Raw genomic sequence first — 15,022 nt, forward strand, 5'->3', positions numbered from 1 at the left:
TAAATGCACCAAGATGGAGGGGTTTCTGATCAGTTCCTGTTTACATTATACCACGCCATCACTTTACGTTACAGTAGAATGCACTGCATGTCAGCAAACCCTGTAACTCGATACTCTTGGACCATTGGGTTCTAGAAACTGCACGGTATTGTTTATCACTGTTTGTCCTACAAAACTTTCACTCTAATGAATTTAGACAGGGCATTTATGTTTTTGTGACCATTGGACTCATTCGAAGTTAATGTTTAGAAGAGTACACCTCCCTATTAGTTTGCTTTACTTCATGTCTATTCCCCCCCCCCAGTCCTCTCATTTCACTTCCCGATTGTGTTGCGATTTGCGCGCAAGCACTGGGCACAGTGTGTGATACACTAACTGACCTAGATAGTACCAATCTCTTACATGTGCTATCAGTTCTCACCCTCAGTTCGGGTACAGCTGTCTCTTCTGGCTTATTAAGCAGCACACGCGTTCCTAAACCATTACGGATAAATATTAACTTTGATTGTTGTAGCAAATGTTGCTGCTGAAGCGCCTTTTTATCAACAATTTGGTACAGTTACATTGTTTTGGTCGAAGAAGATAAAGCTCAGTTTTGTGGATTAGAGGTCAGCAGAACCAAGTGTAATAACAAGTACAGTGAATTAACACCAAGCCTATTCAAGCATACTTTCAACTTTGTTTTATTTACATTTCACTGAAATTGAAAATCTGTCCTGATGATGTTAAATACTAATTTTGGGCTGAGCTGCACAGATGTCATCTAAGAAGGCACTTCTTGAATCTAGAACCCAAATTTTTCTCTACAAATCACAGCAGCAGATCTCACCTCAAAAATATTTAGTTCACAAAGTTATGAAATCGATTTAAAATGGGAGACTGGTCACATGTTCAAAGAAGTGAAATGACTCAACTCAGCTCAGCGGTGAAGGTCATAGCAGGACAGGAATCTTGCATTATATCTGTGGATATAATAAGTTGTCTGGACTTTTTTTTATCTTTAAGGACCTTACAGTTTGATCTTTCGAAGACGTAAGAACTGCATGTTATCTTGCTCTCACTGTGGCTCCTGATCAGGCAAGGACTTCCAAAAATCTAAATTACTAGTACCTAGTTGGTCATTTTAGTAATTGAGTTTGTTTAAAAAAGAGCCACATTGACTTGACTAATCACTAAGTTAAAAGAAGAATTTTTGAATTGAAAAGTTCATCTTAAGTCTGTTCCTGTAGGAAATCCACTGGTTGATGCACAGAAACACCATTAAGAAGCAGCCATTTTCTTTTTGTTGTTGTTGTTTTTAGTTTGATTGTTTGTTTGTTTTGGCTGTCTCCCATTATACCCTGATCCTTCATGTTCTCACTCTCCAGGATCAGCTTGCTGTGACTCACTGTCAGCTTTTTTTGGTTAATTGTGTCTTAAATACATTAATACTTTTGATAGCTACCATTAGAAAAGGCTCTTGAGAGAGATATAAAAGACACAGGTGTGTGTGTGTTGCAGTGCTAATGTGAACTGCCTATGTGTGTGTCCAAACCCCATTAAACAGCCCACTGGGCGGCTGTAATAACTGCTGAGTTTATAGTCACTACTGATGGACCCAAAAAAAATGAAAACGCCCTCCCACTGTCTGCTGTGTGATTGGCTCACAGAACTCATTCCCTTTTTATGATTGGCCCAGCAACTTCAGCCCCTCCCATCCCATTGGTGCTCCTTGGGTTGTTGCCTGGTTACATCAGAAGCTCATATATTTTAGCAGGGCTTTGGATGTTTACTGCAGCACTTTTACAGACAGAGTGCAGAGTGAGGCAGCCTCACTCGCTCACACACACACACACACACACACACACACACACACACACGCACACTCACTCACTCACTCACTCAAAAGCATACACACATTCAGAGGACACCACAGAATGCACCCAGGCAATACTTTGGTCCTGCTGCTCAATCTGCTGATACTGATGCTGACTCTTCAAAGTGCTCAACTGGGATAACCTGCACAGTGGAGACCAGGCTGATCTGCAGACTGATTGGATATTATAGAGAAGCAATCTGAACAGGGGAGAGACTCTGAGATCAGACAGCACAAACTAAACAGCTCGATAGTGGTCCTGCATGGGATGTAGGAGAACAAGTTGTTAGAAGCAAAACAAAAAAGAAAAGAGAGACAAAGTCAAGCTGACTTGATGATCGGAAGAAGAAAAACAAACAGAGTGGACTTGAATAACCTGCGTTAGCTCTCTGACGACACTGTGCAAAAAGGAACAAGAGACGCAACAGAAAAAATGACATCCTAAGAGAAAGCCCTCACACTGACACACCTAAAGGCTGCACTCACTGGCATAAGGAGGTACGACAAAACAAAACAAAGGGGACAAATCACAGTGAGAGAATCACAGCTGGGAGAATGAGAATGGCCTGTGACATTCTGCTGCAGAGGTAAACATCAGGGTTATGTAACCCCTCTTGTCTGACTGGAATGAATGATTGGATGGCTGAATGAATGGTCGGCAAGAAAAGCAGATGTGTGGTTGGATGATATTTGAATGTTTTCATGCATGAATTAGAAATCTGAAAAGAAAATTCAAATTGGGCAACATGAAGTGAAGAACAAAAGAATTGGGAAAGGTAGAAGAAAGGGTTATGTTGTCAATTGCAAAATAAATTTGGGAAACTGTTTGTTCAGAGAGATTTAGAGCAGTTGGCATTTTTTACTATAAACATGTAAATGGATTAGAAATTAGGATGGATTATTAATCTTGCTGATGGGCATTGTTTTGTGACCAGGAAGAGATGAAAGATACAAGTGGATGTCTGTTTATTCTTTCATAGTGAATAGACATAAAATTAGAGAAGGAGAAAATGAAGGAAAAGAGGTTATGAAAATAACTTAACAGCTGGTGTTATGTTATGCATGTTAAGTAAGAAAAGTACAGAGAGGGAGGCAGGAATTAGTCAGCATTTTGATCCACAAAGGGAAAGAAATGGGCAGTTTTCCTCATGAATAATTATTTTCTCATTCGGGTTTATTGAAGATATAATACATAACATTTATGTGTTGAAATGTCTCAAAACAGCGACACCCATGTTGCATCTTTTGAGCCGAGTACAAATATCATCCCAAATGTTGTTTTGAAGCTTTGAGAAATCTGTGACTGTGATCAAGGTCCGTCTCTTTTTGTTGTCTCTCGGTGGGTAGTCATATCCCCGAAGGAATATGTCAGCATTGTGGTTGGTCTTTCTATCCAGTTTTAAGCCACATTTCCCAAAACTATTTTATTTATATATATATATATTCACCAATTTGTCATTGAACATCTAGATCTTCACTTATCAGATCATTCCATAAATTCCTCTGAAAACATCCAGAGTCTGCCAAACATTGTGGCAGAAACACAGATTTTATTGTTGGATCCATTTGTTTTTGAGAAGACAACATCTGTGCAGATAATTGGGCTGTTGGTAAAAGGCACCTAAACATCTGGGTCATAAATTATCAGGAAAACCATTTGAGTAACTATCAACACCTCAGCTTGCTGCCCCTGTAAAACATCTTATGCCCACTGTGCTCCGTCAAAGAAACAGATATTTTTCTGTGGAAATGGCATCATTTAATGTTTTTTGTAGTTTTAATCACATTGCCTTTTTAAATTTGAGAGGCAGAGACCTCTTCAAATAACATCCAGAGTAGTAGTCCCTGTAATAATGGTCATGGTGGTGAGGGCAAAAACTGTTGAAGTCCCATGCAAGTTTGGTGAAGAGACTCCTAGTGGCAAAAATATATATATATTTTTTGTTTAATCAAACCCATGTTTTAACTATATATGACAAATGTACTGCCTTAGAAGAGTATTTATAATTGTGGGGGTGGGGGGTTACATTGTTTGGTGGCTGCTGTCCATTGTTAAGATTGCTGAGTCACAAAGTGCTCTTTGAAGCTCTTAGTAATACATTTAAAGATATTTGCATAATTTGTAGAAATTAGAGTGTTTCTGCTGTGGTGACTCTGGAGGGGTGCTGTCACAGTTGGTCAGCTGGTTGATAAGTTTGCCGTTTCCTTGTGGGAAGTTGTGATTTTTTTTCTTTTTTTTTTCTTTTTTTTCAGCATTAATTTTTCATTTTATTGCGTAAACTTTTGATGAAAAAATCTAAATTATTTTCAGTATGACAGGATTGTAATATGTCTCAAGAGGCTGGAAGATCTTTTGCACACGCAAGGTTTATTTACAAAGCAGTCATGTGTCTTCTCCTCATGATTCTGCAACTGGAATGATGAATTAAGCGAACATAACATAAACAAAGCAGATCATTCAAGTCAGTATGCCAAATGTGTCTGTGGCATAATTAAAACAAAACAAATGAAGGACTGCGTTTGTCATTTGTAATCTCAAGTGCAAAATAGCTGATGGAAACAAACTGACGAGCAGTATCCAGGAAGAACCTTAAACACCAGCTCGGTGTCCAAGCTTTGGATGTTTTGAATGCAACTTCTGTTGCCAAGAGTCTGTGAAAGTTTCTTGGCCCCGCCATGAAGGACTATAAATGTTTACTGTTTGAGAGGCAGCACCTAGAGCTGTTTATAACATGTAAGATGATGCTTATGATTCCCTGTGTGTTTGTGTCAGTGTATGAGAGGAGGAAAGACATGCACGTGTGTGATGTATTTGCCATCCAAAGGAGGGAAATAAGTCATCTTGTGCAGCCTGGTGATAATGTGTTCTAAGAAATTGAGCAATTGAATGTGTAGACTGCAGTTGTGTCCAAGGCAGAACAGAGGAGATAGAGATTTGCTGACAACAGCATCTCTGGAATCACTGATATCCTTACTCTCACCACACACACATCCCACACACATCACACACGCATCACACACACATCACTCACACATCACACACCCATCACACACGCATCACACACACATCACTCACACATCACACACCCATCACACACACGCATCACACACCCATCACACACACGCATCACACACGCATCACACACACGCATCACACACGCATCACACACACGCATCACACACCCATCACACACACGCATCACACACACATCACACACCCATCACACACACGCATCACACACACATCACACACCCATCACACACACGCATCACACACCCATCACACACACGCATCACACACACGCATCACACACACGCATCACACACGCATCACACACACGCATCACACACGCATCACACACCCATCACACACACGCATCACACACCCATCACACACCCATCACACACATACATCACACACCCATCACACACGCATCACACACCCATCACACACCCATCACACACATGGTCATGGTTTTTGTTTGGTCGTTCACTCAACTGATATGAAGCTCCACACTAAACATGCTGTGTTAGCTGTGATAGCTGTGTTAAAGTGACATTCTCTTTCTAAGTTAGCGGCATGTAGACAGTACCACCATCTGTTTAGGCTAGCAGATTGTACAACATCAAAAATTATCTTGATTATTTTGGCCACGCCATTTGAAACCCAGACTGCACCATATATCTTGCAGATTTAGCATCACAGTGAAAATAAAAAGCTGAGCTTCGAACTAAATCCATTATGACTATACAGCTGAATCAGTATTTTTCCAAAACAATGGAGGATATATAAATATGTATATTTTGAGTTTTAAGGTTTTAGAAGCACTTTGTTCAGCCCTCAGGAGAGGTGTTACTCGTGCCTCCAGTTTTACTGCTGCGATCACACTGAGGGATCTAGTTAGTAAACAGCAAATTAGCCTGACGTGATCTAAGTGAATCTGGCAGCTTTTCTTTGACTCTGCCACTCGCCTCACATGCTTCTAGGATATAGCTGATAATGAAATTAGAGAAATTGAAATAACTAATTAAATCAGAAGGTACTTGTAAATGTTCCCTAGCATGGGTCAGGTATGCGAGCAGGAAAATCAGTCAGCTGTTACTGCCAACACGCTGCTGGCCGAAGGTGTGAGCTGAGACATATTCAATGTTTAATCTCTGACTTTGGCCACTACCTCCACCATGCTTGTAGAGTAAGAGCTGATCTTATCTGACCTACTTGGTGAACTTTTGAAAGCCAAGTCCTTATTCACCAGCTCGTGCTGTCTTGGCAGCCTTGAAGAACTTGTAAATGTTGCAGCTTTAGTCTACAAACAACATCAGAAATAATCCCATCCAAATTTAATCCCTCCTCATTTAGATCTTCACTGAAACTACTACTCTTGTTATGTGATACATACATATGTATTTGTTTTTGTGTGTTAGAAAAAGTATATTTTAAAAATGATTTTATGTGAAAAAAGTAATAATGCTGCTCATACAATACTTGAACAATACAATACTGAAATTTCAAAATAGACTGGAAATGTCTTCCAGCTCTTTGTTGCACTGTTCCCTTCTGTCCTAATAATTATAGTGGTGTGTTTTTTTTTTTTTTTTTTTTTTTTTTTTTTTTTTTTGCTGTGACAGCAATTCTGTTTGGTTAGTGAAGGAAATCTACTTGTTCCATCCTGAGATGGACACTTTGAAGGGCAAACTGGATCGTGGAGAGTTCTGGAGTAGTTTTGACATGTCTCCAGAACTCTCCACGATCCCGTTTGCCCTTCAAAGTGTTCTAGACAGGGAAGAAATATCCCAGAGGGCTCCATAAAGGGTGTCATGATGCTCCTTTAGGGCTCCACTGACATTGACAGAAAAGTAATCTTTGTTGTGTAGGGAGCCTGAGGAGGACAAAAACGTCCTCGAGGGCTCAGCAGTGGTTTAAGTGGGAATCCTCAAGGGCAGAATGGTGTAGGATCAGATATCATCTTTGCTACTTAAGGCCCATAGAGGTTATGTAACGTCCTTGAAGGACCTATCAAGAATTTATTGTTCGTGACACGGCCACCCAGCATGGTTCCTATAATGTAGAACTTGGCAGGAGGGCCTGCTGTCAGATGTTATCTGCAGGGTGTTACAGTTTACAGGGCAGTTCTGTTTTACCTCACAGGTAAAGAAAAAGAAAAGAGAACCTGAGTCTAATGTAAACTTAGTCCAGATGATTACTGATCAAAGTATTTGTAAGATGGAAGATTGTGAGGGAACAGGATTGTAGCCCTAAAAAATATCTAAGTTAATCAACTGGGGAGGGAAAGAGAACAAAAGAGGATTTTTCACATTTAACTTCTCTTCTTCCTTTTTCCTCACTGCAACTTGTTTTTGCAACGCTTATTGTTTCATCTGTGCAACATGAGCATCTGTCTTTTTTCTTCTTTCGTCTCCCTCTCCATCACACAAGCATGATCAAGGTAACAGTGTCAGAAAGGGAATGTGAGATGCTTGTTACTTGAAACAAAGCGTGAAAGAGGACAGCAAGTGGGGGAACTTCTGAAAAAAGATAAGCAAAGGATGAATACAGGAAAATGAAAAATGGTTTTAGACTGTGATGGGCTGGAGTAACATGAAGAGAAGGGGGGCAGAAGAGGGGATAGGTTGAAGTGGCAAGTGCCAATAATCGATAAATTGAAGAAAAGGACACTTTTGAAGAAAAGGGAGCAGCAGGTCAAAGATGACAAGCAGAGCAGGAGGCAAGAGAAAGAATTAGAAGAAAAGATGGTTGAATCATAAAGATGGAGGGCATTATAGTTTCCTATCGGCCATTAATAATTCAGTCGTATCGACCTACTGGTCAACTTCTTGCTGCACTGACTGTGAGAGAGAGATTGTGCTAAAGCACACACACAAGTTGCATAACCTCAGACAAGTTGACTGCATACACACACACACACTTGCTTATTAAGGAACATCGAAGAACAAATATGATATGACACACACCCTCTTATCTGATAAGCCGGGTTTAGCTAAACTCTGTAGCCTAAATAACAATCTGGCCGCCCAGAGAGGCGCCACTGCCTGACTGAAACTTTGTGTGTGTGTGTGTGTGTGTGTGTGCACGTGCATGTTGCATGTCTTTGATTGCCATTGAAATCAGGAGATATTTTCTTTTTCAGCTCTATTCTTCAGTTCTTGCTCTTTCCTTTGTCTCCCTAACTCATGTTATTCACAGATGCATTCATGGTAACATCAAACTGTCATTCCTCTTCGCTGTTTTGGCTGTCACCCCGCCAACACCCGCACTCTCCAAGGTCATTTCGTGTCATTATGAGGGAGTGGAGGAGTACACGATGTTCTAACTGTGTTGTCCTTTCTTCTGCTCTCTCTCTCTCTCTCTGTCTCTGCAGCTCCCACCTCTCCACTATATCCATCCTGCCTCCTGAATCTGCTGAGTAAGTTTACACACCCTTCTGTAATTTTATGCACGCACAGTAACATAAAAAATGATTATCTATGTACACACACCTAACACTATAATAAGTAACTAACTTAGTCAACTAACTAAGCAAGCTGTTGTATCCTCCAATTTTTATTAATAGAATAATAGAAGAAGGCAAACGAAGCATAAAAGGCAGACTTGGTGAGAAGAGGGACAGTACGACCGTCTGCTCTGAAGGCAGAGAAAACGAGAGCTGTAGAGAGAAAAATTGCCGGCAGCACTGAGGAGCGTTGAGTTCAGGGAAAGTTGAGCTTTAAGGAAGAATAAATGTAGGGATAGCTAACCTTGTTTTGATTATGAAACCGAACTGATGCATTTTGCATGGCTTGTTGCGTTCTCAGCCTCAAGGACATGAACTCAGCTGTCACATGACATCAGGCCTCAGCCGCTTTACTGCATGACCTTCAAACAAAATAAAAGCACTTTCTATGGCGCTGTACGTTGATGAGAGTTAACTGACCTGAAGGCTTGTGGGCACCAACCAGATGAAAACGTGTGAGGTTAGGGTTAGCTACAAATCTTCCAAGCAAATATAATATATAATATGGAGCTCAAATGGGAAAAAAAAAAATATATATATATATATATATTTTTTTTTTTTTTCCATTTGCATCACACAGACATGTTACAGGGCTACAGTTAATATCTGTCAGATATCAGAAAATGGTGACACATGCTCCCCACACTTTGTAAAGCCCATTGCGTCGTCTTCAAATAGTTTTGTCTGATTGTCTAACACCGTAGGATATTCAGTCTGGTGTTACATAATCATAACAATTACAGAAACTTAGATGGTGAATGTTTGATAGTTTTGCTTGAAAATTAAAATGATATCAAATGAATAATCTGCAGATTGACAGACCATTGGGTGAATAGTTATACACCTGATGTAATTAGCCAATGAACTACTACATTAAAGTTTTTTATTTGTTTGTTTCCTTTTGTTTTAATGTTCTGTCTATTTATTTATTTGATATTTGATTGCGAACTGAAAATCTTTCGGTGAGGAACAAGACATTTGTGGTTGTAATCTTCAAAATGAAGTAAATTAAACAGATACTACTCTGGATGTGGGGCTTGCTGAGTCTGTGTGTTGAGAGCGCGCACTTGCATGTTTTTCACAATGTTTAATTTGCTGTTACAACCTGTTGTTCATTAATCTAATGAAGCAAAAACACATGCAGCTCCTCTGGGCAGTGTGTGTTTGTGTGTGATGGATAGTTATTATTAGTCAGGCTCCTCGCAGCGAGTGAGAGTCACTGCTGCAGGTGAAAGTGGGCATGTTGTCTAGGGAAATGTGTGCACCAAGATGTGTTTGGCTGATATATGCACCACTCAGTGCATGTGCAAGTTTATTTGACCTGAGCCCAGGACGTTCATGAGTTTTTGCCTTAAATAGACACAGTTGTGAGATCTAAACACATTCATGTTCCAAGTGTTTCACTTAAAATCATGTAACTCCATCTGTGATTGTATCATGGACATAATGAGTAAAACTCATATAATGTATACAGAAAAAGGACGAGGAAAAAGAATGAAGAGATAAAAAGAGAAGTACAATCCATCAGGGGACCAGCTGGTTTGGTGGAGTTTTTCAAAATTTACTAAACATAAAACGTCCAAGTTGGAGAAAAGCTGAAGCTAAAGATCCGAAGAAAGAATGAAAATGAAGAAAGACATGATGACCACTAGCACACAGAGAGTTAAATCAAATCTAACCAAAGCCTTTGGATCTGCTGTTGCATGTCATCAGATGGTGTCTGCTGTTGTTACCCTTTAAAGGCTCTCCAGCTCCACTTTACGCGTAATTAATCCTTTTCGAGCAGTATCAGGCTGCTGACTTAATAAGGACTTGTCAAATAACCTGGGATGGAAATGATTGTTTCAGAACATTTGATATATTAATAACCTTCAGTTAATGTCTCTGACTGTATAAACCTTGTTGCCGGAGGACTCATTCCAGTTTGGTGTTTAAAGTTGCAGGCAATAGTTCGCTCATTAGTGAAGGACTTTCTTATTAATAAAGGTTGATGAGGAGAATTGTCTGTGGTTCCAGAGGTGAAGGTTGTAACCTGAACATCATTACTGTGGACTGGCCAACCTTACTCTGAAATCAATGATCCCAATTAAATGCTTGAACAATACACTAAGCTTCACTTTAACTCCGTTATAACTAAAGCAGAGAGCACAGAAATGAACCTCAGGTATAGGCAATAAAACAGCTGAACACAATGGAGAGATCACAGCATTTTAATTTACTGTTCAAACATTAGTGGTTGTTGTTTGCTCTGATCAGAATAACCCCAGTGTTTATGTAACAACATGAACTTTAAGTTTGATTTTACTATTAGGTGTTTTTCTTTAGGTTTTGTACAATCATTTTACAGTATTATTACAAGAGTCCGCTGATATTATAACTGTACATGCTCATTTTCCAGCTCACTTTCCATTAATTCTGTATTTTGTCTAAACTCTCAGCTTTGCAACAGTAACTGATTACCACTCTGTTTACCAGAACACTTTTTACAGACTTGGTGTTATTTAGTTTGCTAGCTTCACTACTGTTCCCAAATCTAAACTTAGCTTAAAGCTATTTTTCATTAGCAGGCTCATACACACAGACACAAAAACATTTTCAAAGCTTCAGATCCACTGAGTTCAAATAATGTTTAGAGGATTTTGAGATGCCACCAAACCTTTGCTTTGTACAGATGAGAGAAAACAGTACAAAACCTAAAAGCATGTGCTCAGTATGGCTTTAAATTCAAACATAATGCATTAACACACTGTCAGAAATGTATATACACAGAAGTGACAAAATTTAATGAAGTCAATTTATTGTTGTGTTTTCTCAGGATAATTCAGCGAACCATAAGGGCTGCAGTTGAGCAGCACTTCTTTGAGCTGAAAACCTCCATCGACAAAAACCATAGCAACTATGACAGCCAGGGGTAAGAGCGATCGCACAAAAAATATCTGACACAGACCTACACAATGCAATACCATAAATCCACTGGCATTTTATGTTACCAACCTTTGGCAGGCTGGGTAGCGATATATTGGTTCCTGCCAGCCAGTGATTACTCAGTGTTTCCTTGAAACTTTGCTGTGTTGTGGCCTGCCAGCTCAGCGACTGAAGGGCTGCTCGGTGTTGTGCTGTTATAAAGTTAAAATAACAAAATGTCCTGGTGACTCATTTTGAAGCACATCATCTGAAAACAGGGTGCGGGCTTTTCCCTGTGGAAATGAGTGAACGTTGTGCTTCTTTTTCAGTATTTATTTAGCACGTAGACGTATGTATGTATGGTCATGGAAACCTTTAAAATACGATTATCGCTTCCTGTACGTCTTGGGTAAAACTTTGAAGTCGCACCTGCTAGTAGAAACATGCACAGCACAGATTCCTCTGTGGCTCAAAGTGGCATCAGATGACTTTAAAACATTTGAAGCAGTGGCAGTGCAGTGCAGTGAAGCAGTGGTTTCTAGTGAACCTGTTGATAGCAGTGATGTTAATAAGCAAATTTTTCTTGAGAGGAGCAGCTGTCCAACAGTTGTTCATTTCTAAGACATACAAGATGCAGATGAATTTACGGGTTTTCCACCAGCCCGAATTATTCCAGCCAGCACTTCCCTTATTTGATCTGCTTTTTGAATTGTGTCTTCCAGGGCGAGTCCCGGTGAGGCAGCTGAGGAGGGTTGCCATGGAGACGAGGAGCAACAGACAGAACCTGAGGACAGTCCCTGTGACACAGAGGGGGAGACCCCACTCACAGAAAACGAGCAACACGTACAACAAAGCCAGACGGACACACAGGTCTGTGGCTGACCCAAACACACACACACATCCTCGTGTGCAGAAACGCATCAGTGTTTTATCTTCAATCCTACCAGACATCAGGCATGCACACCCAGAAACAGCAGGGATTTCCTTTCACACACACAATGTAAGCAAGTCAATAGTGGAAGAATCACTGCCTCTACCATGTACAGAAATTGAAAGCGTCAACACACAGACCATAAAGATTTCCCTCTAAACACACACAAAACACTGACAGTGCTGACCAGTTTCTGTTTGGGCTGCCTGCTTATTCCCCACAACTCATTCAGGGTTCAATACTATCAGCACAGTGCAACTGTGTTCTGCTCCAATCACTACAATGGTGGCAAGCATACACATAAACAGCGTTATGTTCAGTGAAAATCAGAAGTGAATCAGATTTTCAACGACTGGACAATAGGTTGATGACTTTGGCATTATCTCCAATAGTCGGGTTACCAGTCATCACGCTTCAGAATAAAACACAGCCAATACGTGGGGAGAGATCCATTGCACCATTATGACTTTGTCAGAGATCAACACTTACATTTTTAGTAAGTCTTCTCACAGTGGAATTCAAAACCCCTTGATGCTATGACCCTCCCCGCCCCTCCGCCAGGCCTCAGCGATTCTCGTCCAAGGAACCATTTTAGAGTCCAGAGTCGAGGAACAGTGGTCAACATGGCAGTCAGGAGTCAAAACATTAGTAGTACCAGTGTGACATCTGCCAAACAGCATGTTGTATATTTGAATTCTTTATCTATTCTCACTGCAACAGCAGCCTCTTCATAAAGACTGATGTTTCTGTTCAGTTTATTTCATTCCAGAAAGAATATATGACCTCCAAAATGGATGTTAAAGTTTTAGTATTAGTCAGATGATCAGAATGAAACCTACCAGTGAAGGGTTAGCCAGATACTTACTGAAATTAGAGAATGGCTGTGGTGACAGTACCGGTCCTTCAGCTTTGGGATTTTTTTTTTCCCACAGTTGAGCTTCGCACTGTAAAGAGGAAGAGAATTCAGCCACTTCATAATGAGATCAACACTCAGTATATATTTATCTGCTGCCAGGCCAATTTAAAGTGTCTTCTTTATGAGCATTGATGAATAAGGTGACTGCACTTTGGTATTTATTAATGCGTACAGGACAAAGCGAAACCTCTGTGGTGCTTATTTCTCAAAGTAGTAAAACTAATCATGATGCATGTTTTCTAAGAATAGTGATCCACCTGTTCCTCTTATACACTTTCTATTCTTTCCCATGTATGTATGAAGCTCTGCTCTGTGGGCTTTGTTCAATTGCGACTCTTATTCGTAAAAAACAGAGAATACAATTGTTTCTGACGCTTTTTCCCAGGACTCACCAGACTCTGGCACCACCCTGGACGACAGCTTGGGAATGGACCTGGATGCTGAGAACAACATCAACACTGCCAGGTGAGCTCCCTTGTTTATGGTTTACTTCAAAGCTTTACATCAATGCAGTTTTACCTGAAGGCAGAAAATAACAAGCAGGGTCACCACACTGACATGATTCTTTATACAAGTAGTATATTTTTTATAGCGTTAAAAGGAACAAAGCACGTTTATTAATCAGAGGTAGATGTCTGATATGTGGCTTGATGAATCACGGTGATATGAGGAGAGAATTTTCCTATTTCCCAGATAGAGTAAAATCGTTTTGTACTCTGTTCAGTTTGACAAAGTGTTTAAAATGAAAGATTTTGGCCCTTGTTCACACGTAGGAAGGTAAAATCTACCAAAGTTAATTAGAATGTGATGAATCAGAAGACAAAACACCGACCTTGCACAGCAACTTTGTGAAAGGAGGAACAAGGAATGTTTTTTTATCTGTATGACTGTGGTGTCACTATTACTCGGTTCTTCCTCGCAGTTGGGCCAAAAATAGTTTTTTCTCACAGTCAAAAAGATTTCTAGCTCCGTGAGGGGGCCTTCTTGCTTTTAACGTCATGAGTTACCAGCACAAAAGTTTCCCAAGAATGCGTCTCCCCTTAAAGTGACGTAAAACGTAAAGTTGAAATTGAGCGTGTTTGTGTGTCTAACTGGATATTTTCATTTTTATCTTCGATTGCAGGCAGGACAATCAACGTTGTGACACCATGGAGCAGACTGACACCATAAGCTGTGTAAGTATCACACTGTATGTCTGATCAGCCTGTCCTCCGTCTACTGGTTTTTTTTTTTTTTTCCTGTCCTCCTTTTTTTGCTGTCATCATCTTCAGCTTGTTCTTAATTACTTCATTCCTTCCAGGTCTGATTTGTGTCTTTAATTTGTCTCGTTCTCTCTCCCTGCAGGACTTGGGTTCATGCCACTGTGATCAAAACGCCAACACCAGCGAGACCAACAGGAATCACCTGTCACCATGCCATCCCAACTCTGGCAACCCCCACCTCCAACTCTTCCCTGACAACCAGTGGGAAGGTAAGGAATTTCCTGCCCCCAGTAGACGCTAGAAAAACAAACCGTCGACTGGCCCTTTCTTCTGGTGCTCAGTGTCGATTTGATGTATTTAATCATGGTTCGACCAAACGCATGCAATTCCAGTGTAAAAATTAAGAGGTTTTAAACAACGCCGTCCCCAAATCGTTTATTTTCTCCTACTTTGGAAGCATGCAGTTAATTTTCCATGTTGGTCCAAATGATTTTAGGTTTGAGTCCATATCTAGTCGGATATTAACCGGACCTTATGTGTTTGCATCTGTACAAATCAGAAAGGCACATGTACACACTGTATGAATGTTGGTGAGGGAAGTTGTTAAGAATGATCGACCTCACCGCTTCTCTTCTCTGCTGCCTCTCTTCCTGTCTCTCCTCCTTATCCCCCTCTTCCTCCTTTTTGGCCTCCCTCCATCCA

The 15,022-nt window shown here is 40.4% G+C and overlaps 1 protein-coding gene across 6 annotated transcripts in view; it reads left to right on the plus strand.

Annotated features, from left to right (window-relative positions):
• fam13b (family with sequence similarity 13 member B) overlaps positions 1-15,022 on the plus strand; it is a 62,797-nt gene that overhangs the window by 39,205 nt on the left and 8,570 nt on the right. For 5 of the 6 annotated variants that reach the window (XM_029512050.1, XM_029512055.1, XM_029512054.1 and 2 more), the window contains exons 8-13: positions 8,236-8,280; positions 11,183-11,278; positions 11,994-12,141; positions 13,504-13,583; positions 14,242-14,293; positions 14,463-14,589. In XM_029512050.1, the coding sequence (XP_029367910.1) occupies positions 8,236-8,280; positions 11,183-11,278; positions 11,994-12,141; positions 13,504-13,583; positions 14,242-14,293; positions 14,463-14,589 (548 nt within the window). The remainder of the gene's footprint in view (positions 1-8,235; positions 8,281-11,182; positions 11,279-11,993; positions 12,142-13,503; positions 13,584-14,241; positions 14,294-14,462; positions 14,590-15,022) is intronic. The other variant, XM_029512053.1, reaches the window with a different exon arrangement.

This window comes from Echeneis naucrates, chromosome 10 (genome assembly GCF_900963305.1).
Source record: "Echeneis naucrates chromosome 10, fEcheNa1.1, whole genome shotgun sequence".
In the NCBI taxonomy this organism is placed as follows: Eukaryota; Metazoa; Chordata; class Actinopteri; order Carangiformes; family Echeneidae; genus Echeneis; species Echeneis naucrates.